At 52.1% G+C, this 25,905-nt stretch overlaps 2 protein-coding genes across 5 annotated transcripts; both read left to right on the top strand.

Moving 5' to 3' along the window:
* The first annotated feature begins 1,088 nt into the window (after positions 1–1,088).
* Positions 1,089–13,694, top strand: LRRC15 (leucine rich repeat containing 15). The gene is made up of 2 exons (XM_053564422.1): positions 1,089–1,132; positions 9,679–13,694. The coding sequence occupies exon 2, from the start codon at positions 9,684–9,686 to the stop codon at positions 11,394–11,396; it is 1,713 nt and encodes a 570-aa protein (XP_053420397.1). The 5' UTR covers positions 1,089–1,132; positions 9,679–9,683; the 3' UTR covers positions 11,397–13,694.
* A 2,714-nt stretch (positions 13,695–16,408) lies between these two features.
* CPN2 (carboxypeptidase N subunit 2) lies at positions 16,409–25,325 on the top strand. Of its 4 annotated transcripts, none has more exons than XM_053564424.1 (3): positions 16,418–16,538; positions 22,925–23,026; positions 23,426–25,325. In XM_053564424.1, exon 3 carries the CDS (start codon positions 23,429–23,431, stop codon positions 25,070–25,072), a length of 1,644 nt encoding a protein of 547 aa, XP_053420399.1. In that variant the 5' UTR covers positions 16,418–16,538; positions 22,925–23,026; positions 23,426–23,428; the 3' UTR covers positions 25,073–25,325. The 4 variants fall into 4 exon arrangements, with proteins under 4 accessions (XP_053420398.1, XP_053420399.1, XP_053420401.1 ...); XM_053564426.1 differs by lacking the exon at positions 22,925–23,026 and adding an exon at positions 16,904–16,959 and having other exon boundaries at positions 16,425–16,538; XM_053564423.1 differs by lacking the exon at positions 22,925–23,026 and having other exon boundaries at positions 16,409–16,538.
* Positions 25,326–25,905: the final 580 nt, after the last annotated feature.

The raw sequence follows: 25,905 nt of genomic DNA on the forward strand, positions 1-25,905 counted from the left end.
TCCTTTCATCGGACATCGCAAAGCACAGTGCAAGCATTAATTAAGGCTCTTGGCACTCCATTAGCACTGAGTGTAAATATCGCCATCCCCACTGGGCTGAGAGGGCAAACTGAGCCAGGGAAGGGCAGGTGGCTTCAGCCCAGAGCAGGGCAGGCCTTGTTGAGTCTCTGTCTTGCGGGGAAGCTGGAGTTTGGTAACCATTCCACCTTCCAGCTCTGACTTCCATATCCTCTTCCCAGGCCCCCTGGGTGAGACCACGGACAGAAAGGGTTTCTTGTCCCGCACTCTGGTAGGAGGCAGGCAGGGGCAGCAGGGTTTGGGCTGCCAGGGAGGAGTGAAGGGAATAGGGGAGTCCTCCATTCTTAAATATGTCCCTTTCCTGCCTGTCACCAGGCGGGAGACATGCACGCACCGCTGAGGGCTGCAGTGCTGGCACAGACTTAGCAGCAGGAGGCAATGGAAAACATTGTTTTTAGGAGAGTCACAGTGGGGGTAATTTTACTTTTCCTCGGAATTTAAAATAAATGCTTTTTCCACAATGTTGGCAACAGGTGAGCTGGGTTAAGCATATTAGTGTTCCTCGTATTCTCAGAAATTTTATGTAAATGAAACCGTTTCCAAATAAAAAGCTTGAAATAAGAAACAAAGAGGAATGAAGGAGGAAGAAGACAATTCTAGAGCTACAGGGAGAAACGGTTGTGACTGCTCCTGGGAGCAGGGAACCTTCCGGGCAGTGCGGGGCAGCAGGGGTGCGCAGTCCTTGGGGAGGGTGTTCTGGGCGGTGTGAACTCCCTCTCCGGAGCCACAGTGGCCAAGGCAGCGAGGGAATCCAAAAGAAACATTGGAAAGGAGACAAGGGGAAAATGTGCTCTTATTTTTAAAACGTGGCCAGAGAAAACCCCTTCGGTTTGGGGACGCAGCCTGTGCGTCCCTTGGAGGGGCGTCCTGGACGTGGGGCACGGCCCTGTGGCCTGCAGTCCCCCTCCCCGCGCAGACACGGCCCTGGGTGACTCACGCCCGGGATTATTTAAATACCGGGCCGGCCCAGCCAGCCGCACTCATGCTGCAGTCTTGAGCCCTCCCGCGCGCGTCCTGCTCTTGGCTCCCTCTTGTCGCGGGTGCCTGAGCGCCGGTAAGTGCGCGGGGCAGCTGTCCCTCCTCCACCGAGAGGTCGCCGGCTGCCCCCTCCTTTTTCTACTGTCTTCACTCTGCTGGAAGAGAGTGCAGAAGGGGCAGGGCTGGCGGGGTGCCCGGGAGCTCTTAGGACCGAGAGGCCAGCCCTCTGCGGATGCCTGACCAGCCTCTTGCGCCCCTGCCCTTCCTATTAGGATGCTGAGATGCTTGCGATGGCGAGACAGGCTGACAGTGGACTGAACCGTGGCACAGGTTCCTCGCCTGGGGTACCTCTCTCTGGTTCTAGATCCACCGGAGGGAGAGTTTCTCTTTTTAATTAAGGTTCAGGTTACTGGAGCCTGTGCACTTTCCCTGCACCGACTGTGGTGACCACCAGTGGTCTGCCCTGCATCTGGGTCTGTCTGGGACAGCTGGACCCACCTTCCCGGGGCTTTCCCAGGGCAGAGATCTGTCCTCTTTGCTGTGGATAATTGCTGCAGACTTGTCTTCCGCAGATGTGCTGGTCCCGGCTTGGCAGTTCCAATTTGGACTTTAACATGGCATCAGAATTATTTGAGTTCTAACTGAGTTAGGTGTCCCCAGTCCCGCAGCTATTCCCCCTTGCTGGCAGGAATGATAGACTCACTGGAGGCTGGCGGTTTTGAGCAGGGAATCTGGGCTGGAGATGGGTTTGGGATGAGGAGTGGTGTGAATTTAAAATCATTCTTCTTGGACCGTCACTGGTGTTTCTACTAAACATGTAGAGCCAGGACTCAGGGCCAAGAAACCAACAGTGGAAAATGAGAACTCTCTCCAGCAGTTCTGGCCACCCCTTTGGGGGTCGAACGATATTTACATTATGATTCATACCAGTAGCAAAATTACAGTAATGAAGTAGCAACGAAAATAATTTTATGGTTAGGGGTCACCACAACATGAGGAACCGTATTAAAGGGTCGCCACATTAGGAAGGTTGAGAACCACTGCTCTAGAACCTCCCACCTGTGCCAAAGTGCAAGAGCCATTCTACCTCCAGGGCCACCTGTGTTACCTCGGGGCAGCTGCGATGTCCCTGGGATGACACAGCTCAGATGGAAGGTGACATGTGCTTGAGGCTTATCTGGGATATCACCTTATCTTAGACAGCTCTCAGCTGTGTTGGTGCGGCCAGCTGTATAACAGAGGTTCTTACCCTGTGGGTCATGACCCCTTTGGACTGTATTAAAGATGCACAGCATTAGGAAGGCTGACAACCACTGCTCTACCATGTAGCAATTTCTGACAACTGGTGTTTCTTTCACTGTGCATGGAAGGAACATCTGGGGTGAATTCAGGGCCAGACAGTCCAATTTGCCTGTGGTCTTGAGTCAGCTGGGCGGGCTCAGCAGTGATGGGGCAGGCATGGGGGTGGGGGGCTGGGGAAAGGAGAGTTCTGAATAGATCCCAAAGAAAGGTAGGGCATGGCAGGTTCTCCTCAGGCCTGGGGACCCTACATTTGCTTGCCCAGTAAATGGGGGCTGGGGGTGGGGGGAATGTGGAGAAATGAGGAGAGATGGAAGAGAAGCTGCCCTGACTCGGTCCTGCCAGTAAGTAGGCTGTGACTGCACATGGCAATTTGCTGCCTGCCCTAAATCCTGACCGCACGAGAATGGCTGTGCTTCGGGTTTCATTGTCTCTCTTGGTTTTGGGACACAGAGTTTAGAAACTGCTTTGATGAGGGATGGAGCCCCACAGCTAGCCAGAGAAGGGGGCTCTTTGTAGATGGTGGCTTCTTCTGTAAAAGCCCCTTTTGGGAGGGTCTCCTGCCCTGCTGAACAGCTTGTTGGGATCTGCCACTGTGCTTGCTGGGCTAATTACAGCCCTGCTTCTGGCCTCCGCAGGAAACCAAGTTCTATCTCCCACAGCCCTGGGAGGGTCCCCAACAGAGGGGCTGGGAAGGAGTCAGGTTTCCTTGCTCATTTTCTTTTTTAAAACAATGCACAGCATTTCAGCTTTGAAGGACCCTGTGAGGAGTCACCACCTGAGTAAGGGAGAGGGTGAGGATGTGGCCAATCTTGCCTTGGGGCTCAGGGACGCTTCGTGTTTGGAACAGAGCATTCTCAAATCAGGGACCTGTGAATGGGGCTGTGTGTTATTGAGATTGTACTGGAGTCAACCTTTCTGGTGACACCTTCTGCCCCTTCCTTCCACTCCTCCAGACCACCCAGGTGAAATTGAACACACTGACAAGTATCAGAGCAGCCTTAAAGAAGAAAGCCCTGGAACCACCCTCCATCTGCCCAGCACAGCCTGGCCTTAGCTGACTGAGCTGTGTTGGGCAGGTGGAAGGTGGGTTGTATATTTACTTTGGGTCATTTTAAGAAGGAGAGAGCAAAGTCCCCTCTTCCTCCCCACTCCCAGGCACTGCCACATATGTGGTTGACAAAGTCCCAAAACACTACGTTCTATGGTTAGGGACCCTGATTGGGTGTCAGGAGTCTCCAACCCACTGTGTGACCTTGGGCAAGTCCCCTGCTCCCTGGGGGCCCCTTTAGTTTTCCCATCTACAAAATGACCAGATGATCTCAAAAAGCCCTTGCTCTTGTGATGCTCTGGGCTCTCAGCACTGCTTCTGGAAGCAGCTTCTACTGCTGGGTTTCACTCAGCACAAACCACAGGTTCCTGATAGGTTGTGGATATGACAGCTGAAGAAGTAGTGACAGAGGGAGCTGGGCCTGTAGGACCTGCAGCCTCCCCCCTCCTGGGTGATGGCTCTTTCTTCTTGCTGGTCAGTGATGCAGGTTCCCTCTGGTTTAGGCCTCATGGGGTGTTCCTGAGTGCAGTCTGTGGACACCTGCAGCGGAGTCACTTGGAAGTTTGTTAAATGTGCAGAGTCCCTGAGACCTGGGATCAGGATCTCTGTGGGTGGAGAGAGATTCTGATTTTACTCAACAACAAACATAACAATCATCGCTAACATTTATTGGGTATTCACTTTGTATTAAAAACTAGTCTAAGTGCTTTACGTGCATTAACTAATTCACTTTTCATAGCAGCAATGCTATGAGGTCAGTTCTATTAAAAAGCTTTCTAGGCAATTGCTATGTGCTGCCCTAGGGGATGGGGAGGTCTGGACGAGGTTTGAGCTCCGGGCTGGGCCTCTTGGTCAGACGGTGACTTCAGATTGCTAGATAGAGCACCAGGAAGCAGCATGATTGAGGACAGCACTGGGCGAGGGGATGGTGGGGACCATCCTTCAGCAGCTCCAAGCCTGGCATCTCCCTCGGGAGCCCTCAGGTTAGTTAGTTGGGTGACATCTCTCTGCAGATGAGGCCATGGTTAGCCAGCTCTCTATGGGGGGAGGACCCAAGCCAGAGAGAGAGAGACAGCCCCTCTCTGGGCCTCAGTTTCCCTAGGTACACTGGGAAGGGACAGGACCAGACTCTTGAAGGCCCCTCTTCGTTCCTGGGTCTCCTAAATGGCTATCAGCTGTGTACTGAGTACCAAGTGGGATTGCCCTGCCTAGGAAATTTTGGACCCTGGTGGCTCTAGAAAGATGGGCACAGTACCTCAAGCCTCAGCATGAAGAAGGGGCCAGGCTGGTGGTACTACTGATGGTTCAGTGTGACCTACAGAGAAGAGAGGATAATGGGGGATGCTTCAGGCCAAATTTTCTTCCTATCCCCCATCAAGGGCCCTCAAATGTCTTTACAGAGGGGGAAACTTTTAAGATTCCCCTGGAGGCCTGGAGAATTGACCTAACCCCACACTCCAGCTTAGTGTCAAGACCAGAGTTAGAACATTGGTCTTCCAGGCTCTTTCAAAAAGTTTTGCTATGTGGCATTAAAATAAGGAGTCTCTTTGCAGGGAACCTCATGTTTAGGGCATGTGAATGATACTATTAAACCAAAACAGTCCCAACCCACCAACCAACAAAGCCCAGGATTTCAAGGCTAATTATGGCTTCACTCATGAGTCACAGGGCGTTTCTGCTAAGAGACCCTGGTTCAAGCCCTTCTACCTGTGGGGAGGGACCACGTAAGGGGAGCTGTCTGTCTGTCCTTCTCTTTGTCTGATCTGCTCACTCATTTCATGGGCCAGTGGCAGATGCCAGAATGTATTCCCTCCCCAGGGGCTGGACAGGGGCCAGCCTGAGTCACTGAGGACATACTCAGCTGCCCAGGAAAGGAAGTTGTAATTAGGGTAGCTTCGTGGCCCTTTAACTGCTGTCACAGCTGCCAAGCAGCACTGGGCAGCGTGGGCAATTTGGCCTCTGTGTGCTGGCTCCTGAGGCTGCTGGCTACTGGACAATCCTGTGTCACTACTGAAATCCAAGGGCCCAGCCCCAGTTCTGTGGCCCTTTTCTCCCCTCAGGGCTCTGCAGTGGGTTTGAGGTGAGCTCTTGGGAGTGTGCGTGGAGCACGCGGTGCCAGTCGTGGCAATCAGATGCGCTGGAAAACAGGAAACTGCTAATGTAGTGATGGGGTGGCTCGACAGATGGGAGGATTTATAAAAAGAAAAATCTACAAATTCTTGCAATATTTGTTGCACTGAGTGTGGTCCATTGTAGACAGCAGTGGCCCTGTTTCCATAGGGAATTATCTCTCCACTCCTCCCAGATCATGAGGCACCCTCCCTGACTGGGGAGTGTGGGCTCAGGGGAGACCATATACAGATGTCAGTTATAGATGGGGAAACTCAGTAGAAACTGCTCTGGGCTTGCTGGGTGATGGACACTGAATGTAGCCTCACTTGGGCTGTGATGCCTTTTTGAAGCATGCTGAGTATAGGAGTATACATTAAAAATAAATAACTAGCATGCCCCCAGGAGCAATGAGATCTTTACCTTGTATACGTCAGTCCAGGGAGTAAATCTCTTTTACACACATTTACTAAGGGGATGGGCAGACACCTGCACCTGCCCACACATACCCCTGAGAGCACAGGCACGGTTGTCCTTGGGGATGGCTCTTGTATCTATGCTCTGGAAAGCAGCCTTAGAATCCTAAAATCTGGGTGGCACCCGCAGCTCAGTGAGTAAGAGTGCCGGCCCCATACACCAGGGCTGGTAGTTTTGAACCTGGTCTGAGTCTGTTAAAAAACAACAATGACAACTGCAACAAAAACAACAAAAAAATAGTTGGGCATTGTGGCGGGCGCCTGTAGTCCCAGCTACTTGGGAGGCTGAGGCAAGAGAATTGCTTAAGCCCAAGAGTCTGAGATTTCTGTGAGCTGTGATGCCACGGCACTCTACCAAGGGTGACATAGTGAGACTCTGTCCAAAAAAAAAAAAAAAAAAAAGAATCCTAAAATCTAGGAATGGATAGGGTATCAGCTATTCTTCTAGTCTAATACTGCACGAGGTGTGGGAAACCTCTTAATAGCTTTTTTAGCAAGTGGCTTCTCAGCAGCTTCCTGAACACTTCTAGGGACGGAGCACTTGCTACTTCTGTGAGGTTGTCCATTTTGACTCTAGACAAGGTGTCTTCGGTGGTGAACTGGAATCTGCGACTCCACAACTTCTGCACACTACCTTTGACCTCTGGAGCCACCCTGAGTTAAAGCACTCTCTTTATCCCATGGCAGTTTTTCATGGATACTAGGAAAGTGCTTGGGGACTTGTCGCATCTCTTTTTGTGGTTGTTCATGCACAGCTACTTGAACAGGTGCACAGATATTCTGGTTTCTGGGTCCCTTCACCCTTCTCTACTAGTTCTTTAGGAGGCCAGTTTGTCATTGGTCTTCTTGAAGTTCACACTCTACACTGCCGTGATCAGCCATAGCACTATAGGTGTGGCCTGATCACGGCAGTGTAGAGTGTGAACCATTACCTCCCTTGTTCTACACTTGATTCTTCTATTAATTCAGTCTCAGATCACATTAGCTTTTGTGGACAGCCTCCTTTCTTAGTTACCATCAATAGAAAGCCCAAAGTCTTCTCCTATGGTAGATGTTCAGCCACTTCTTCTGTATCCCCTGTTTAGGCAGTTAGTTTTCTCTTAAGTCATGGACCTAAAATTTGTCTTTATAAGTTTTTTTTTTATTATTGTTTTTTATACTTTTGAAGAGATAAGATCTTGCTTTGTTGCCCAGGCTAGAATGCAATGGTATGATCATAGCTCACTATAGCCTCTAACTTCTGAATTTATGTGATCCTCCTGCTTCAGCCTCCCAAGTAGCTAGGACAGGCACATGCTACCGTGTGCTAATTTTTTCCTATATTTTGCAGAGATAGGGGTCTCACTATGTTGCCTAGGCTGGTCTCCAACTCTTGGCCTCAAGCAATCCTCCTGAGTCAGTCTTGCAAAATGCTAGGATTATAGGCATGAGCTACTGCACCTGGCCACAAATTCATTTTTTTAAGATGTGTTCACAGTTTAATCTGGTCCCATTCCTTTGCATCTAAACTCCATTGGCCAAGGAATTCTTTTTCCTTTCCTTTTTTTCCACTGTTGTACATACTTAGTTCTGAGTCCTTATGGGTGAAATTACAACAGGTCAGGGCTTGGATGGGCTGTGAATAAGTGGAAGATCAAGGGCTATGTGGGTGGGAGATGGACTTCTGCTGGGGGAAGGGAATGGGTGCAGGGGGCTGAAGCCAGATTTGGAAGTTCGAATTATTCTGATTTAGGGGCCAGGGTCTGGAATCTATGAGTTCAGGGGCACAAAGAGAGACTAGAGAAATACCTTCTCCACCCAGCCTTATATGTCATCATTTGAAATTCCTTCCTTTGACTTAGGATTTTTTGCTCATTAAAAGGAGAGGACACTGCATTCCCACTCCAAGTACTTACCTAGGAGTCTGGAGACCTGGGCTTTCAGCTCTGAGCCTCAGTTTCCCTGCTTCCTGAACCACCATACAGTGATGGGAATGGATGACTGCCAGGGGTCCTCAAACTTTTTAAACAGGGGGCCGGTTCACTGTCCCTCAGACTGTTGGAGGGCCGGACTATAGTTTAAAAAAAAAACTATGAACAAATTCCTATGCACACTTCACATATCTTATTTTGAAGTAAAAAAACAAATGGGAACAAATACAATCACACTGCCTCATGTGGCCCGTGGGCCGCAGTTTGAGGACCCCTGGTTAACCTTTCAAGACATACAGACCCTTTGGAACCTTGGATGGAAGTTAGAGATACTCTCATGTATACACAGCAATCCTTACTTCCTCATCTAAGAATACCACAATGAGGAGTCCTTTAAGGCTTCCTCCCCTTCAGGACTCGGTAGGTCCGAGCTGTGGATAAGTGTGAACACAGTGCCAACACTGTGCAGAATGCCCTCGCATCCATTCTCCCATTTGCCTCTCACAACAGCCCCAAGAAGAGGGGCAGATATTATCATTCCCACTTAACAGATGAGGAAGCTGAAGCTTGGAGGCCTAAAGCTTCATTCAGGGTCAACTCAAGACTCATTGAAGGTCAAACAGTGGTCTTTATTTTATTTTATTTTATTTTTTTTAGACAGAGCCTCTCAAGCTATCACCCTGGGTAGAGTGCCATGGCATCACAGCTCACAGTAACCTCCAACTCCTGGGCTCAAGCGATTCTCCTGCCTCTGCCTCCCAAGTAGCTGGGACTACAGGCGCCCGCCACAACGCCCAGCTATTTTTTTGGTTGCAGCCGTCATTGTTTTTGGCGGGCCCTGACTGGATTCGAACTTGCCAGCTCAGGTGTACGTGGCTGGTGCCTTAGCTGCGTGAGCCACAGGTGCTAAGCCAGTTAGTCTTTAAATATTCATACAGGGACCAGCACCCATATCTTCACATTATACGCACATATATTCACACATATTTATCATCTTCTTCAAACACCAAAACTTTCATGAATTTGCCTCCATTTCCAGACCTCCTCCATGCCTGTAGAAACACATAGAGCTCAGACCTTTTGGCTCAAAGTGCATCCTAAGTTTTTTGGAACTTACTCAAGGCTACCCAGTGTTTCTTTCTTTCTTTCTTTTTTTTTGCAGTTTTTGGTTGGGGCTGGGTTTGAACCCGCTACCTCCAGCATATGGGGCCAGCGCTCTACTCCTTTGAGCCACAGGTGCCATACATCCAGTGTTTATAGGAACTGGGACTCACAGCCAGCCAGCTGGCCCCAGGCTCCAGCTGAGCCTCAGCAGCCTCTCCCAGCAGACAGAAAGTGGTACAGAAAGTGGTGGTTTTCCTTTTCATCAGGAAAGTGGTTTGAATTAAACCTAGATGAAGCACACATGAAAGGGTTAACAAAGGGCCAGGTTGTGGGCAGTGGTGATGGACTGGGTGGGACAGGGCCAGGTGAAGGAGAGGAAGGGCTGAGCTTCCCCTGCAGTCTTCTCTGGCAGGTCAGCAGTGTGGGTCTGACTTTGCTGCCTGCTGTTGACCTTCCTGAAAGCCTCCATGAATGTGGCCTCAGCCCTCCAGGTGAGGGGAAGGTCTGGAGGGAGTGAAGAGGCCTACTGGCCAGAACAGAGGGAGCATGAGTTGGGTACATGATGATAGGGTTCGAAGCCAAGCCAGTGTTGGTACTGCAGGTTATCACTGGCTTAAAACTGGCAGGTGTCCATAAAGCGACCCTAACTAACGTGTGCTGTCTCCTCTTGCAGAGGCCATGCCACTGAAACATTATCTACTTTTGCTGGTGGGCTGCCATGCCTGGGGTGCAGGCTTGGCCTACTATGGCTGCCCGAATGAGTGCACCTGCTCCCGGGCTTCCCAGGTGGAGTGCACCGGGGCACGTATCATGGCAGTGCCCAGCCCTCTGCCCTGGAACGCCATGAGCCTGCAGATCCTCAACACACACATCACTGAACTTGACGAGTCCCCGTTCCTCAACATCTCGGCCCTCATCGCCCTGAGGATTGAGAAGAATGAGCTATCACACATCAGGCCCGGGGCCTTCCGCCACCTGGGCTCCCTGCGCTATCTTAGCCTTGCCAACAACAAGCTTCAGGTTCTGCCTGTTGGCCTCTTCCAAGGCCTGGACAACCTGGAGTCGCTCCTTCTGTCCAGCAACCAGCTGATGCAGATCCAGCCAGCCCACTTCGCCCAGTGCAGCAACCTCAAGGAGCTGCAGTTGCATGGCAACCATCTGGAATACATCCCTGATGGTGTCTTTGACCACTTGGTGGGCCTCACGAAGCTCAATCTGGGCAAGAACAGCCTCACCCACCTCTCACCCAGGGTCTTCCAGCACCTGGGCAACCTCCAGGTCCTCCGGCTGTACGAGAACAGGCTCTCAGACATCCCCATGGGCACTTTTGACGGGCTTGGCAACCTCCAGGAACTGGCCCTGCAGCAGAACCAGATCAGTGTGCTCTCTCCTGGCCTCTTCCACAACAACCACCACCTCCAGAGGCTCTATCTGTCCAACAACCACATCTCCCAGCTGCCCCCTGGCATCTTCATGCAGCTTCCACAGCTCAGCCGTCTCACCCTGTTTGGGAACTCCCTGAAGGAGCTCTCTCCAGGACTCTTCGGGCCCATGCCCGACCTGCGTGAGCTTTGGCTCTATGACAACCATATCACTTCTCTGCCCGACAACGTCTTCAGCAACCTCCACCAGCTGCAGGTCCTGATCCTCAGCCGCAACCAGATCAGCTTCATCTCTCCTGGTGCCTTCAACGGGTTGACAGAGCTTCGAGAGCTGTCCCTGCACACCAACAGTCTAGAGGGGCTGGACGGGAACGTCTTCCGTGGGCTGGCCAACCTGCAGAACATCTCCTTGCAGAACAACCGCATCCGACAGCTCCCAGGGAATATCTTCGCCAATGTCAACAGCCTCATGGCCATCCAGCTGCAGAGCAACCAGCTGGAGAACCTGCCCCTGGGCATCTTTGATCACCTGGGGCACCTGTGTGAGCTGCGGCTCTACGATAACCCCTGGAGGTGTGACGGGGACATCCTTCCACTCCGCAACTGGCTGCTACTCAACCAGCCCAGGTTAGGGACAGACCCCCTCCCCGTGTGCTTCAGCCCAGCCAGTGTCCAAGGACAGTCCCTCATCTATATCAACATCAATGTTGCTGTCCCTGAGGTACCCAGCTACCCGGACACACCCAGCTACTTCGACACCACATCCATCTCTTCTACCACTGAATTAACCAGCCCCGTGGAAGACTACACCGATCCGACCACCATCCAGGTCACTGATGACCGAAGCACGTGGGGTATGACCCAGGCCCAGAGCGGGCTGGCCATTGCTGCCATTGTCATCGGCATCGTTGCCCTGGGCTGCTCCCTGGCTGCCTGCATAGGCTGTTGCTGCTGCAAGAGGAGGAGCCAGGCGGTCCTGATGCAGATGAAGGCGCCCAATGAGTGTTAGAGAGAGGCAGGCTGGAGCTGGGCTGGGGGAGGGGAGGGCTGGAGGGTCTGGCAATTCCATCTTTCTGTCTCCACCCTTGGGTCCACAGAGCTACCCCACGCTCACTCCTTCTGGGCCCTAGGAAAGGTGTCCCGAACTCTTCCCAACCTGCTGGATTCTCCTGTAGAGAACCAGTTCTTGCCACCAGGGAGATCCAACTGACCAAGGCAAAAACCCTGAGGGATTTCTAATTTACACCCCGGGGCCTTTTCAAGAGGATTTCTCCTCCAAATCCTTATCACCCCTCCTCTAAGAACCACCTGCCCTGTGCTCAGGCCCCTTCCTGGCCTCCGTGGACTCAATCATTGCAAAGCCTGCTCACTGTGTGGAAATAGTTCTCCCCCAGGACAGCCCTGTCCTCAAAGTATTATGTAAGTCCATGTCCCTTCTTTGGCTCCTTTGTTCTGTGGCGTGATCCCTTAGATGAAAGTTCTCTCCTAGATTTTCCGCTCCTGAGGGCAGGGTGAGTTCTCTCCTCAAAGGAGACTTCCAGCCATGCAGCTCGTTCCCTGCACGTGGCCCAGCACCCTGGCTTTGAGGATGCTGCGAAAGAGAGAAGGAAAAACTAGGAGCCGCTCAGCTCCTAGTGACAGAGCTGTCATTAGTACCTCTCTTTTATCACAAGAAGAAAGACATCAGCACAATCAATTCAGCCTTTTATAGAATGATATTTCCAAAGTGTGAACTTTACTTTGAAAATGTTAGCCCTTTAAGGAATCAAAATCCTGTAGAATTTCAGACTTCTAAACACATTAAAATCAGGTTATTGGCACTGAATGGAGAAAGGAATTTGGTGCCTGGGAGTCCCCGTGTTCACTCCCAGAACTTTTCCTGGAGAATACTGAGGTGTCTGGAGATGGCATGGACGAACCTGTGACCCGGCACCCCATGAGCCAGGATGGGTCCCTCACTGCCCCCCATAGCAGCTCATGCAAAGGCCCAGCGATGGAGCAGAAGACGTGGGCATGGACAGGAACTCTCATTACATCCTGCGACCTGAGGCCCCAGGCCGGTTGGTCAGGAGCATTCTGACTACAGAGGCCCATGCGACCTCACCCCCTTCCCTGCCAACACGCTGTCTGCTACTCATTGGAGGCCCCTCCGCCTGGGGCCTTTTATGGGCATGATTTGCCTGTATCTGTTTTTAATTTTCATTCTCTATTTGGGAGAAGTGAAATAGTTCAGAGATGAGATCCTTTAATTGAATGACCATGTGTAATGGAATCCAGCAATCTCTCTGATGTTGTGGTTAAAATTCTCCATTAACAGTGCAGTTAACTAGCAGTGAACGTTGAGAATTTTCCTCTGTGGCAAGCAACATCAGGGTACGTGGACAGGCCACAAGGGGTCTGGGGGCTCTCTGGAGCGCCTTGGGCCTATGGTCTGGTTATAAGAGTTGCGTTGTTTGCTCTGCGGTACTCCTCCTCCTCGAGTTACGGTCACATGAGTATCTGCCTTTGCCGTGCAAGAAAGGCCTGTCTTGGGCTTTCATCATAAAACCAAAGAAATTGGGGGTCACTCCTCTCTTGCTCCTTGCGTCTCAGTTATCAGAACCTTGCTCGGTACTGTATGGATCAAAAGCTTTATAAATATGGAAAAGATTGAACTTGCCTTTCCGTTACTGAAAACCGACCCCTCTTATAGGCCTCGTTGGGCTGCGTGTGTGTCGTTTCCTCTCTGTAGAAGTTAGAGGTATGACCAAGTTCGTGGAGCCTTCATGGGCAACACCACCATTTCCACAACCGTTCAGATGTCTGTGCCATGTTGCAGGAGAACTCCCAAGCTCAAGAAGTGTGTGCTGAGCAGGCAGCTGGGGTCCGCCTGATAAGTAGGGCTGGTAAACCCAGGTTGGTTGCATCCTAGCCTTTCACTAGGAAGCACTCAAAGGGTCAGCCCCCAGATCTCCTAGTCAGAACTGACTCCAGGTGGCCGGGGAGGTGGTGGTGGTCTTGGGAAGGAAGCCATCGCTTGGCACAGAGAGGGCAGGCCACCGGGTGAAACTCCTCCCAGTCCCAGGTACCTTCTCCTAAGGAGAGACTATTCTCACCAGCTCATGGCCTTCATGCTCCCTTCAAATATAGACTACGCTTGCCTTGCTTAGAGAATGGCTGCAAATAGTCCCAGGTGCTTGGTGATGTATTTAGAGATTTCTAAGCCCCCAGGGTCTCATGAACCGTGAAGGGCAGGGTTGGGGATCTATCTTTTGCTGGATGCTGCTTGTAATAAATTTGGTGTAGAGAATCAACAATAAATGGTATACACAGGACATGTGTGCTCCTTGTGCCATCTTGGGGGGTCTCACACCTGTGGGTTTTGCTCTTGCTCTGTTTGTGCAGGCTGATTCAGATAGCTCCTCACAGAAAGGAGAGTCTGGGTTGATACTAGGCCTTTGGAAAGTGAATGGGAACCACGAGATGACAAATGGTATCTCCAGGCCATTATGAGGGAAAGGGACCTTATGAATAAGTTCAACCCATTTTATAGATGAAGAAGGGAAGGTCAAGAATGGAAATGCATTTCCTGTAGTCATCTCTCAACTAGGGGTTGAGCTAGACCTGAACCCAGGCCTCCAGGCGCCCAGGGGGGGAGTTACTTCTACGCCACCAGAAAAGCACTGGTGTTCACTCAGCATTTTTTTCAGCACGCATACATGCGTGAGTACACACACGTGGCTCAGATAATTCTGCACACCTCCAGACTCTTTATCAGTCAGTAATGAGCACCAGGCAATGAGTGACTGGCTCTTAGAAGCCACCCTCTGATTGGAGGTGACACCCTCCAAGGTCTAGGAGGTCCCCTGGACTCTTTCAGTCTCTAGGTTTTAGGGGCTGGACCAGCTGCTGGGTGCAGGTCCAGCAGTTAAGAGAGGGATGACCTGCTCTTTCTTTATCCCATCATTATGCCCAGGAATTGGCTTCAATCCAAATTTGTCTGAGCTCCCTTAGTTCATTAAATCCCTTCTGCCAGGAGTAAGCCTGTCCCAGGAGGTTGGGCCAGGACAGGGGTCAGTAATGTTCACCATGTTACAGGGCCCTGTTGCTCTTCCCTAGTCACTGAAGCTTCATCCACTCAGACAGGTTTCTGGAATTCTGGATAATAGAGAAAGGGTTAGAATCTTCATCCTTATTTCTCAGAAGATCCTGGGGCTATTAATGCAAATTGCCCTCCACACACGCACCCAAACCCCCAGTGTCCTTCCAGCCAAACTGTGCAGTTTGGCTTCACATGCAGTCCTACCTCCCCAGGCCACTGCCAGGCCCGTTCCACAGTTGACAACGCAGAGCCTTGTGGAGATCAAGTAACCCATTTAAGGATGGGCTCGTCAGGTGAAGAGCAAAATTCAGACTTGGAGCTGTCTCGTGACTACTTTCTCTTGTTCACTGCGCTATGCTGACAAGTGGACATGCTGCGTTTGTGGAGGGGGGTGTCACCTTGAGAACCTGTCCAGAGCCCAGGGCTGTTCCTGAGCCTGTTTGTGAACTCTCTTCTCCTCTGCCCTTCCTCCAGGCCACCTTCCTGCCCTTGCCACTGTGGGTGCTGCCAAAGGGTGGGGCTGGGCACAGCTGTCCACCGCCTTTCTCCCCTCTAGCAGGCTCCTGCCCTCCCCTGCCAAAGTGTGGATTGGTAATGTGTGTTCATTGACAAATGCTCTCTTGCTACACTCCATCTGATCTTTACAACTTGGCTGATGCAATCAGCTTACGTGCTAAAAAAAAATTAATTTGCACTTGTAAAAAGAGTGAGATATTGTGGCGGGCGCCTGTAGTCCCAGCTACTCGGGAGGCTGAGGCAGGAGAATCGCCTAAGCCCAGGAGTTGGAGGTTGCTGTGAGCTGTGTGACGCCACGGCACTCTACCGAGGGCAATTAAGTGAGACTCCGTCTCCACAAAAAAAAAAAAAAAAAGAGTGAGATAAATATTAAGACCACCCAAGAAATTAAAAAGCCAGAAGACTACTTTGAATGGTAGAATCCTGGCATTGAAACCATCTTAGATGGCTTGTCCAGGGCATCCCTTCACCTTCGCTCCTTACAACACACGCGTGCATGCGTACACGCATGTACACACACCCACTTATACACATCCGCCCCCCCATATCACATACACTCACCCCACACAACCTCTACTCACTCTCCACAACACACACTATACACATTCACACGTACTCACACACTTACACTAATACACACCCACACACTCCCACACACCACATACACTCACCCCCATACACCACACACACGCAGCCCCAACTCACCCTCCACACACCACACACCTTCACACACTTATACTCACCTCACACTCACTACACACACCACACACATACTCCGTCACACCTGCTCGCACTCACCACACTTACCACACACTCACCACACCCACACACACTCACAGCCGCGCCCGTGCTCATACACACACACACATACACACACACTCACACACATACTCTTCACTCTGTCCTGTACACCTGCTCCAACAGCTCAGGAAGATCACTACTTCCCAAGGCAACTTCTCTCCTCCCTGGGTAGTAGCCCTGAGTGTGAAAGTGTTCCCTTCCATATCAGGCCAAAATTCACCTCCCTGTGATTTTTCTCCCCTTTTAACTCAGAAAAGGTTTAGAAAATTAGTTCATTAAACAACAACGACAACAACAAAAAGCAACAAACCCACAACCCTCTTAATATGTCTCCGGCATTGAGAGCCCCACAGGGTCCTGGCTGCCTGCCACTGAGGTCAGGCTGCAGGGCCACAGGCCTCACCACCCAGCAGCCTGCTGGGAATATTCTGGGGCTTGGTGGGTGCAGTGGGTGCCTCTGGGGACCTAAAAGTTTCAAATCTGCAGCCTCAGGTGGGACTGAGGCTCCTCCTGGGAGCTCTATATGGGAGCAGTGCAACGTCATTTTGTAATCTTCAGAGCCCTTACAGACTCTCTCCTGCCCTGTGACCCTGGCGACATTCTGGGAACTCTTAGGCCACGTGAGGGGAGGAACTACTGCCCGGAACTTTGCTCAGTGCTGCGGCTGGATTCAGCTGACCTCAGGCCATACCAGACACCCCTCAGCTCTGAAGAAGACCAGGGCGGCTTGGCCCCACCGGCTCTGCCCTCTTGGTAGGCCTCCTAGGGTCACCTCAGGGCTCCTGGGTCTGTGCGGTGGGGGGAAGGGGACAGGAGAGGGGCTTGCTGCTTTCCCGGGTTTCAGAGCATTCCCACCTCCAGGCGGGCTGCAGCTCCCAGGACCCCTTCCCATGGGGGAGATTCCCCCGGGGTGCTCGGCTAGGGTAGTTCTGGGAAGAGGCAGCAGGAAGGCTGGGCAGGGGGCTGTGATCCGGTCCCGCCCTCAGGGAGCTCATACTGTGTGGGGGGTGGGGTGGAGGTAAGCAGGGTGACCAGATGGCCAGGTTGGCCCAGTTCCGCCCAGTTTGCATGCACTGTTGTGTTACCATTGTGAGTAGTGCCCCCTCCCCCATTCCCAGAAGCGTCCAGATTCACGTGGTAAAGTGTATGGTCACTCCAGGAACAGATTGTGCAGGTAACTACCTTTTATTGAACATTTGCCAGGTACTGTGCTAAGCCCTTTATATTTACCATCTTACTTAGTGTATCATCCAACTGAATATTAATTTTAAACTGAGGGGTGCGATTATACTTATGAATGGGGACATTGAGGCTCAGAGAGGTGGAGTTTCTTAGCCAAGCCCACACAGCTGTGGGTATCAGTGTCAGCCCAAACCCAGGTTACAGCCCTGGCAGAGCAGAAAAGCTGCCACTTCCCTCCGCAGCCTGAGATATGTGTGAAAATGCCACAAACAGGTCCCTCCAGCCAGCGCGCAGAATCTGTGCACCCTCTTGGTGCCCAGCCCTGAGCCAGGTGCAGGGTGCAGAGCCGGGTGCAGAGATGCTGTGGCAGGGCCCCAGCTGCAATATATTGAATACCCAAAGTAGCATTTTGGGGCTCAATATATTTCTTAAAGATATTGCAAATTTATTTTATATTATTTTTTGAGCCAGAGCATTTTGGGGCTCAATATATTTCTTTAAGATATTGCAAACTTCTCAATTTTATTTTATTTTAATTATTTTTTGAGCCAGAGTCTCACTCTGTTGCCCTGAGTAGAGTGAGCTGGCCTCATACCTCACAGCAACCTCAAACTCTTGGGCTTGAGTGATCCTCTTGCCTCAGCCTCCGGAGTAACTGTCACTATAAGTATGCACCACCATTCTATTTTTAGTAGAGATGGGATCTCACTCTTGCTCAGACTGGTCTCGAACTCTTGAGCTGAAGCAATCCACTTACCTTAGCCTCACAGAGTGCTAGGATTATAGACGTGAACCATCGTGCCCAGCCTTATAATTTTAAAGACAGAAGAAGGTTCCAATTGCATCCATGTGGCACACCTCATCTAACAAACCCCTTGTGTTAGACAGCCAGGTTGTTTCTATTTTATGCAATGGTCCAACGCCTGTCATCTCATTTAAGAGCTACGGTAGCTGTAACCATGCTGTAATTTAGGTATTATCACGAGAGAGTATTGATGGATTTATAGATCCAGAAGCTGGGACTCTGAGAGGTGGCTTTACTTCCTGAGACACAACAGGGAAGCTGTAGGGTGGGCTGGCCAGGGCAGTAGCATAGAGTGGGACCCAGCCCAGCCTGACCACCTGGCCCACTGGACTCACTTTGCTGGGAGGAGAGGAATGGAGACCAGGTCCAGGGAGCAGCAGGTCTACTTTGGGGAACCGGATGAGGCAGCCGGGGCCCTGAATGAGTCCTGGAAGCTCCCTTTTTGCTTCCAGAGGAGCTGGGGACCAAGTGGCAGAATCTAGCCTTGCTCGTGAGGCAGATACCAGTGTGGTCAATGTCAAGCAGCAGTCACCTGGAGCCTGGGGCAGGGTGCTGGGCTCCCATCACCCTCTGGAAGGAGTGAGGTTTAGCTCTGTGGTGGATGACAGACTGGCTTGAGGCATGCACAGAAAAATACCAACTCAAGAGCAATTTGGGAAGAGGAAGGAGAGGCCATTTGCATGCAGCCAACTGAAAGAAAAAACCCATTATAAAACCAGACTTCCTTGGCTTGCTGAAAGTGAGGAACATTTTTGTGGGCATTTGCTTGTGTTATTCCCAGATGAAAAGCTGGAGTCTTCTGGCAGTCACCCTCTGGTGCCAGCCTCCATGGTCCCTGGCAGGGGTACTTCTCGTCTTTAGAGGCCCCTCGGTGTCTTGCTGTTTTGAAGGTGGTTGGGCAAGGGGCCTAAGCCCAGGGCATCCTGCCTATAGCCTCCGCGTCTGGGCTCCATGCAACCACAGACAAAAACAATCGCACTTTCCCTTGGTGAGGGAGGAAAGAGCAAAACTGTGTGCAGAGGCTTCTCACTGGTCTGTGTGGAACAGCTGGAGGATCCCGTCAGGGTTGCCATGGCTAAGATCTATGAGGACTTCAGAGCAGAGTGGGCCCTGGGCTGAAGTCAGAGCAATCAGGGTCCCTAACACCACCGGGGGCTGACTGTCCCAGGGCCTGGACTTGCAGCTTGCCATGTGATTCCTTACTCAGCCCTCAGAGCCCCACAAAAAAGGCAGTATTATGCTCACTGGAAGATGAGGAAAGTGAAGCACAGAGAGGTCAAGTAATTTAGTCAAGGGCACAGAGCTAACTGGGGTGGAGACAGTACTAGAACCCAGACTTAGGGCGGTGCCTGTGGCTCAGTTGGTAAGGCGCCGGCCCCATATACCGAGGGTGGTGGGTTCAAACCCAGCCCCGGCCAAACTGCAACCAAAAAGTAGCTGGGTATTGTGGCGGGCGCCTGTAGTCCCAGCTACTCGGGAGGCTGAGGCAAGAGAATCGCTTCAGCCCAGGAGTTGGAGGTTGCTGTGAGCTGTGTGAGGCCACGGCACTCCACCGAGGGCCATAAAGTGAGACTCTGTCTCTACAAAAAAAAGGAACCCAGACTGTCTGACTCTCAGCCATTGCAGAGTGACGTGAGAATGAGCCTTGGGCTGGAAGTGGCTCATTTGGAAATTATCATATTCTGCACCCTCACTGTGAATACATCTGCCTTCCACCTCTGCCTTCCACCTCTGCCCTAGTCGATCAGGGCAAGAGGAGTCTTGCCTTGAACTTTAGAGGGCCTTATCCTAGCCCTCCTTCCTCAGGACGCCTCCAAAGTCTGCCAAGGGCACACGCCTATCTGGAGGCTATGCCCCATTTTAAGCCATGCTTCAGGTGCCCCGGACCCCATCTTCTCTAAGCTGACTACACCACAGACGTGCATTCCCTCAGGCCCGTGGGGTCCCCAGGGGGCCACTGTGGGTGGGTCTCTACTCTCAGTACAGAAGAGTCAGGTGGGAAGACAAGGGGACAGACAGTGGGTGGGGTCCCTGCTATACATGGGACCTACAAATGGAGGTGTGGCCTGTTTACCCACACATCCCACTGCCTTGGTATGGAAGCATTGTGGGGTCACAGCAAGCACGCTGCTCGGGGCTGGGACCATCTGGACAGATGCTAGCTCTCACTTCTCAGTTGTATGCCCTTGAGCCAGTCACTGTCACTCTGGAAGCCCATTTCCCTGTCCTGGGCACATCTAAGTTTGCTCTGAGGATCAAAATGTGTGTGGGAGCTTTGGGAACTGGCAGGTGGCCCCCTCAGCCCAACCTCCATATCAGAGGTGTCCCCCCCATTCCCCCCTCACCACCTGAGTCTAAGCTGATTCACCTACCCTTGATCTCCTGCGCCACCAATGCCATAGTTTTGACTCAAGTCCTAAATTCTAGAGCTGCTACTTTCCTCCTTGGAAACTTCTAATTTGCATTATTTCTAAATGACAATGGATTGAAAGTTTGAGACACAAGCCAAGGGAAGAGCGGGAGCAGTCTCAGGCTGGCCGGGCAGACCAGGCACATGGCCCCAGGAAGCTTGAGTTTTCCTTTCATGTCGCACCCCTTGCTCTGGTCCCAGTTTTCCTTGCAAGAGCGATTGGGAAAACCAAGAGATCTGGGCTCTGCAACCCAAGTCCTGCTGGTCCCTCGTGGGGACCTTGCCCCACGCTCCCTGAAGAGGCTGGCCAGATGTCTTACAGCCTCACATCCCAGTGTTGTATGGCTCATCATTCCAGCAGAACTGTCTCTGGAAACTGCCTTTGAGATCCAATGGCCACAGGAAGGACCTACAGACTGATAACATTGCAGCATGCTAAAACCGTGAATTGCACCCCTCTTAATCTCAGGGAGATTGGAGGCTGCTCTTGTGGCCTGGTTGGGGGCCCTTGGTCTGGGTTGAGCCACCCCTGAGAAGGGCTGCCCTGCCTCCCAGGCTGCTTTTCCTAGCCTTGGAGAACTTCCTCCAGCAAACCCTGAACCCTCAGGAAGGCAATGCTGTGCTGGGTCCTGAGCTAGAGAGATGAGCACACTCGTCCTCCCACAAACAGGACAGTCATGAAAACCCATCGTTTCAGGGCCTTTGCCAGGTGTCCCGTTCCTGGGGTCAGAGAGGGCTTCTTTCAGGATCCCTAAGGGTTGCGTGTAGGTGCCTCAGGGCAGCCCAGGTGGTGGTGGCGCACAGGTGGGAAGCTGGCTGCCCATCCTCTTCAGCCAGTGCCCTCTGCTTTTGTTCTGTCTTTCTTGCATCAGTTTCAAGAGAATAAACAGTCTCCTGCTAAAGCTAACTCTGTAACTGCTGGTCTAGGGACAGTAGAACTAGGAGGCACACACTGGCCTGAAGCTTGTTCCTTTCCTTCACGTGTCCCAAGTGGCAAAGACATTTTCCTTTTCCTGGAGGAGGCAATCACAGGAGTCAGATTCTAATCTCAGGCCAGAATTTATCATTGGTAGAGAGTACTTCCTTAGCACCCCTCATAGCTTACTTAGCATCTACATATGCATCAGAGGAGGACGAAAAGAAGTCTGCATTTTCTCAGGGAGAAATTGTTCCTTCTCTATTGATTAGGTAGAAAATTCCTGGAAAAACCGAATGTCTAAGTGGAATTAGGGTAAATAGGGCTTTTTGTAGTAAGCCCTGGGTTTATGGGAGACTTTCACCTGGAGGCTGAGTCTTGGAGTGCCAGCAGAGGGCAGCAGAGACAGCCAACAAAGACTGGTGGAGATTCCCTAAGCCCCACCCAAGGGTAAACTCTTACAGAGGAAAGGTTAATTGAGAAAAATTAGGGTTATGTTGCAAGAGTGTTTTTTTCTTTCTAAAATTTCTGATACACCCAAATGTATTATAACTAAAAAGCATTCATCCTTTTTATTTTTTGTGCCCAAATATGGTTTTCTATAATGATGGTGGCTTGCAATCTTTAACAATAGTTAACACACTTTTAATTACTCACTGTTCATTAGACCCTGACTTTAAAATCATGAGGATTTTTACTCCTTTCATCCTCACAATTACCCTAACATGGCAAGCACTATTGTCCCCATTTTACAGATAAGGAAATAAAAGCACAGATGGATTAAGTAACATGCCTAAGGTCACATAGCCAGGAAACGATGGACCTGGGATTTGAACTCTTGGAAGTGGGACCACTGTAAGCCCCGTAAATAACTGCCTGGAGAACACACACCTTCTACCAGGGCAGGCGCTGCTAAGCGCCAGCTGGTCCTGCTGTGCAGGGATGTGGGACCACTGCCCCCAGATCATCCTGAAATCTGGACTTTTAATGTCACATTTCCCAATTTTTACATGGCTACTGATTTGTATATAGAAAAGATCATTGAGGAATAAACAAAACACATCTGTAAGCTGCATCACCCATCTGTGGCCTGTGGGTGGGTGCTGACAGTTTAAAAAAAATAATATTTAGCAAATTAAAAGTTTGGTGCCTCCTCCATTTTAAAAAATCTACTGGTCGGCTCGGCACCTGTGGCTCAAACAGCTAAGGCGCTAGCCACATACAGCTGAGCTGGCCGGTTGGAATCCAGCCCGGGCCTGCCAAACAACAGTGACGGCTGCAACCAAAAAATAGCCGGGCATTGTGGCACCTGTAGTCCCAGCTACTTGGGAGGCTGAGGCAAGAGAATCGCTTAAGCCCAGGAGTTGTAGGTTTCTGTTAGCTGTGATGCCACAGCACTCTACCCAGGGCAACAGCTTGAGGCTCTGTCATAAAAAAAAAAAAAAAATCTACTGGTCTGGGGAGTCTGTGAGTCTGGGGCACAATGTTGGAAAGTTCAACTGGCCTTGCGTGTGTGGGGCAGGGGCAGGCAGGAGGAGGGCACTGTGGCGGTGGCAGTGCTGAGGAGCACGTCCTCTGGGCCCTGTGGCTGCACTCACCCTCAGCAGACTGTGCAAAGAGCAGACGCCAGCATCTCCACGTGGTATGCTCTGATGTGAGCTGAGATTTAGAAACTAAGGGAGAGTGACCATTTAGAAATTCCCAATTCCAGAATAATTTGTCCATATTTTACACACCATCTTAAAAAATCCCACAATACCCGTGAGCTGCTTTTATCCCTCTCTACCCTGTTTTTTGTTTCCTTTTCATTGCTTTCTCCAATCTAGAGAGAAGAGAGAAAGTCCAAGAGACTTGGGTCTTGGTCCTGCCACTGCACTCAGTTGCGGGGTCACCAGGTACAGGCTACATGACACCTTCACTGGCAGGAGGTGAGACCCTGGCGTCATATATCTGGCAATGCTGCTGTGAGGTCGTATGAAAATAAACTATTACAAATATGGGCTGGGCATGGTGGCTCATGCTTGTTGTCTGGAAGCCTAGCACTTTAGGAGGCCAAAGCAGGAGGATTGCTCGAGGCCAAGGCCAGAAGTTCCAGACCAGCCTAGGGGACATAGCAAGACCCTATCTCTACAAAAAAAAAAAGAAGTATGTGCGTATGTGTGTGCATCTAAAGTTAGACTGTTGCCGAAATGGTAGCCCCTATTGAGGCTAATCCTTGGTCATGGCCTGATCCCATGTTAGGGTCCACTCTCTGGCACTCTTGTCCCCTTGCCACACTGTCCTTGGTAAAAGGGCCCTTCCTGTTTTCTCTTCCTCCTCGAATCTAGAAGATGCTCCCTGGAACCTGGCTGCTCTGGGCCTCCCTCCTGCTCCTGGCCAGGCCTGCCCACCCCTGCCCTGTGGGCTGTGACTGCTTCATCCAGGAGGTGTTCTGCTCAGATGAGGAGTTGGCCTCCATCCCGCCAGACATCCCCCAACATGCCACAGACATCGTCTTTGTGGAGACCTCGTTCACCACGGTGGAAACCAGGGCCTTCAGCAGCAGCCCCAACCTGACCAAGGTGGTCTTCCTCAACACCCAGCTGCGCCACTTCGGGCCAGATGCCTTTGGGGGTCTCCCCAGGCTGGAGGACCTGGAGATTACAGGCTCTAGCTTCTCCAACCTCAGCACTGATGTTTTCCCCAACCTGGCCTCTCTGGGCAAGTTCACTCTCAACTTCAACATGCTGGAGGCTCTGCCCGAGGGCCTCTTCCTCCACATGGAAGCCCTGGAGTCCCTGCAGTTGCAGGGGAACCGGCTCCAGACCCTGCCTGAGAGGATCTTCCAGCCTTTGATGCGTTTGAAGACCCTCAACCTGGCCCAGAACCTCCTGGCCCAGCTCCCCAAGGAGCTGTTCCATCCACTCACCAGCCTGCAGATGCTGAGGCTGAGCAACAATGGGCTGTCCAGCCTCCCCCAGGGCGTGTTTGGCAGCCTGGGCAGCCTGCAGGAGCTCTTCCTGGACAGCAACAGGCTCTCGGAGCTGCCCCCGGATGCTTTCTCTCAGCTCTTCTGCCTGGAGCGTCTGTGGCTGCAGCATAACTCCATTGGGCACCTGCCGCCGACTGTCTTCTCTGCTCTGGGCAATCTGACCTTCCTGAACTTGCAGGGAAATGACCTGCAGGCGCTGCCAGCAGGCCTCTTTTCCCACACCCCAGGCCTGGTGGGCCTGTCCCTGTCCCATAACCAGCTGGAGACTGTTGCTGAGGGTGCCTTTGCCCACCTGTCCAACCTGAGTTCCCTCACGCTCTCACACAACGCCCTCACCCATCTCCCGGGCAGCCTCTTCAGGGACCTGGAGAACTTGGTCAAGCTCTACCTGAGCAGCAACAACCTGACGGCCTTGCACCCTGCCCTCTTCCAGAACCTGTCCAGGCTAGAACTGCTCAGCTTGTCCAGGAACCAGCTGACCACGCTGCCGGAGGGCGTCTTCGACACCAACTACAACCTGTTTAATGTGGCGCTGCACAACAACCCCTGGCATTGTGACTGCCACCTGGCCTACCTCTTCAGCTGGCTGCGCCAGTACACCGACCGGCTGCTGAATATCCAGACCTTCTGCGCGGGCCCTGCCTACCTCAAGGGCCAGGTGGTGCCTGCGCTGACGGAGGAGCAGCTGGTGTGCCCTGTCACCCGGGACCGCATGGGCTACCAGGCCCCGGGGCTGGATGACCGGGAGCCAGGGGGCAGCTGGGATCTGGTGGCGGAGGACAGGGCAGCCCGGAGCCAGTGCACCTACAGCAACCCCGAGGGCACAGTGGTGCTGGCCTGTGACGAGGCCCGGTGCCGCTGGCTGAGCATCCAGCTGTCTCCTAGGCAGGGCCCGGGTTCTCAGGGACTGGTGTACAATGCCAGCCAGCAGTGGGACCTCAGGTCAAGCTGTGGCTCCATGCGGGTCACTGTGTCTCTGGTGGCCCTGGCAGCAGGGCCCTAGGAGCAGGACACAGGAGTGCAGGAAGATGGCCTCTGGGACCTGGCCAGCATGGGTGGGGGCGGGGGCCAATGGGAGCTGAGTCTTTAAAGCTTCTGGATTTTATCTCTGAGGTGAGGAAGGGTCAGGCCTGCTCCTCCCACAGCCTCCCCCCCTCCTCTTCCCTTCATCCCTCTCAGAGCCATCCTTACAGTGTGCAATGCCCCCTGGAGAATAAAATATCGCCCCTCCCAGCCCCGATGTTTCCCTCTAATTTCATTTCCGCCCACTCGCTTCCTACCAGTGGGTCCATTCACCACTATTCCAAGTGGAGACCACCCCCTTTTGACATCTGGTTCGAAAGCCAAATGTCTGTTTCCATTTCTCTCCCTGGAATCGTGTTTTTAGTGGATACAGAGGAGGAGAAGGAGGTGAGAGAAGCAGAGGTGACCAGGGAGCATGGGCAGGAGCCTGACTGGTGTGTGGGGAGATGCCGTGGTCATTCCCACCTCAGTACCATACCCGGGAGAAACTGAGACGAAATCGGACCTTGGGAAGCTCCAAGTGCTTGGCTTTCGTGACACGAGGATCGACATGCACGATGGTGTTCCTAAGGAGAAACAGGAGGTCCAAAGTGTGGGGCACAGGTGGGGTGGGCCCGGTGGCAAGCTTCCCTCCTCAGCCTTCTGGCCTCATCTGACCCTGTGGGCTGCTCTCTCTGAAGCTGTTCTCCCTTGTTCTCAGGATCCAGCTGCCCTCTCACCCAGCCCCGGCCTCTCTTTCAGCCTTCCTGGACCACCTCCTGCTCTTCAAGGTTCACCGTCATCCCACCTCACCTGGTGCATGCCCGGGGTGGG

The sequence above is a fragment of the Nycticebus coucang genome, chromosome 16 (genome assembly GCF_027406575.1).
Source record: "Nycticebus coucang isolate mNycCou1 chromosome 16, mNycCou1.pri, whole genome shotgun sequence".
Lineage (NCBI taxonomy): Eukaryota > Metazoa > Chordata > Mammalia > Primates > Lorisidae > Nycticebus > Nycticebus coucang.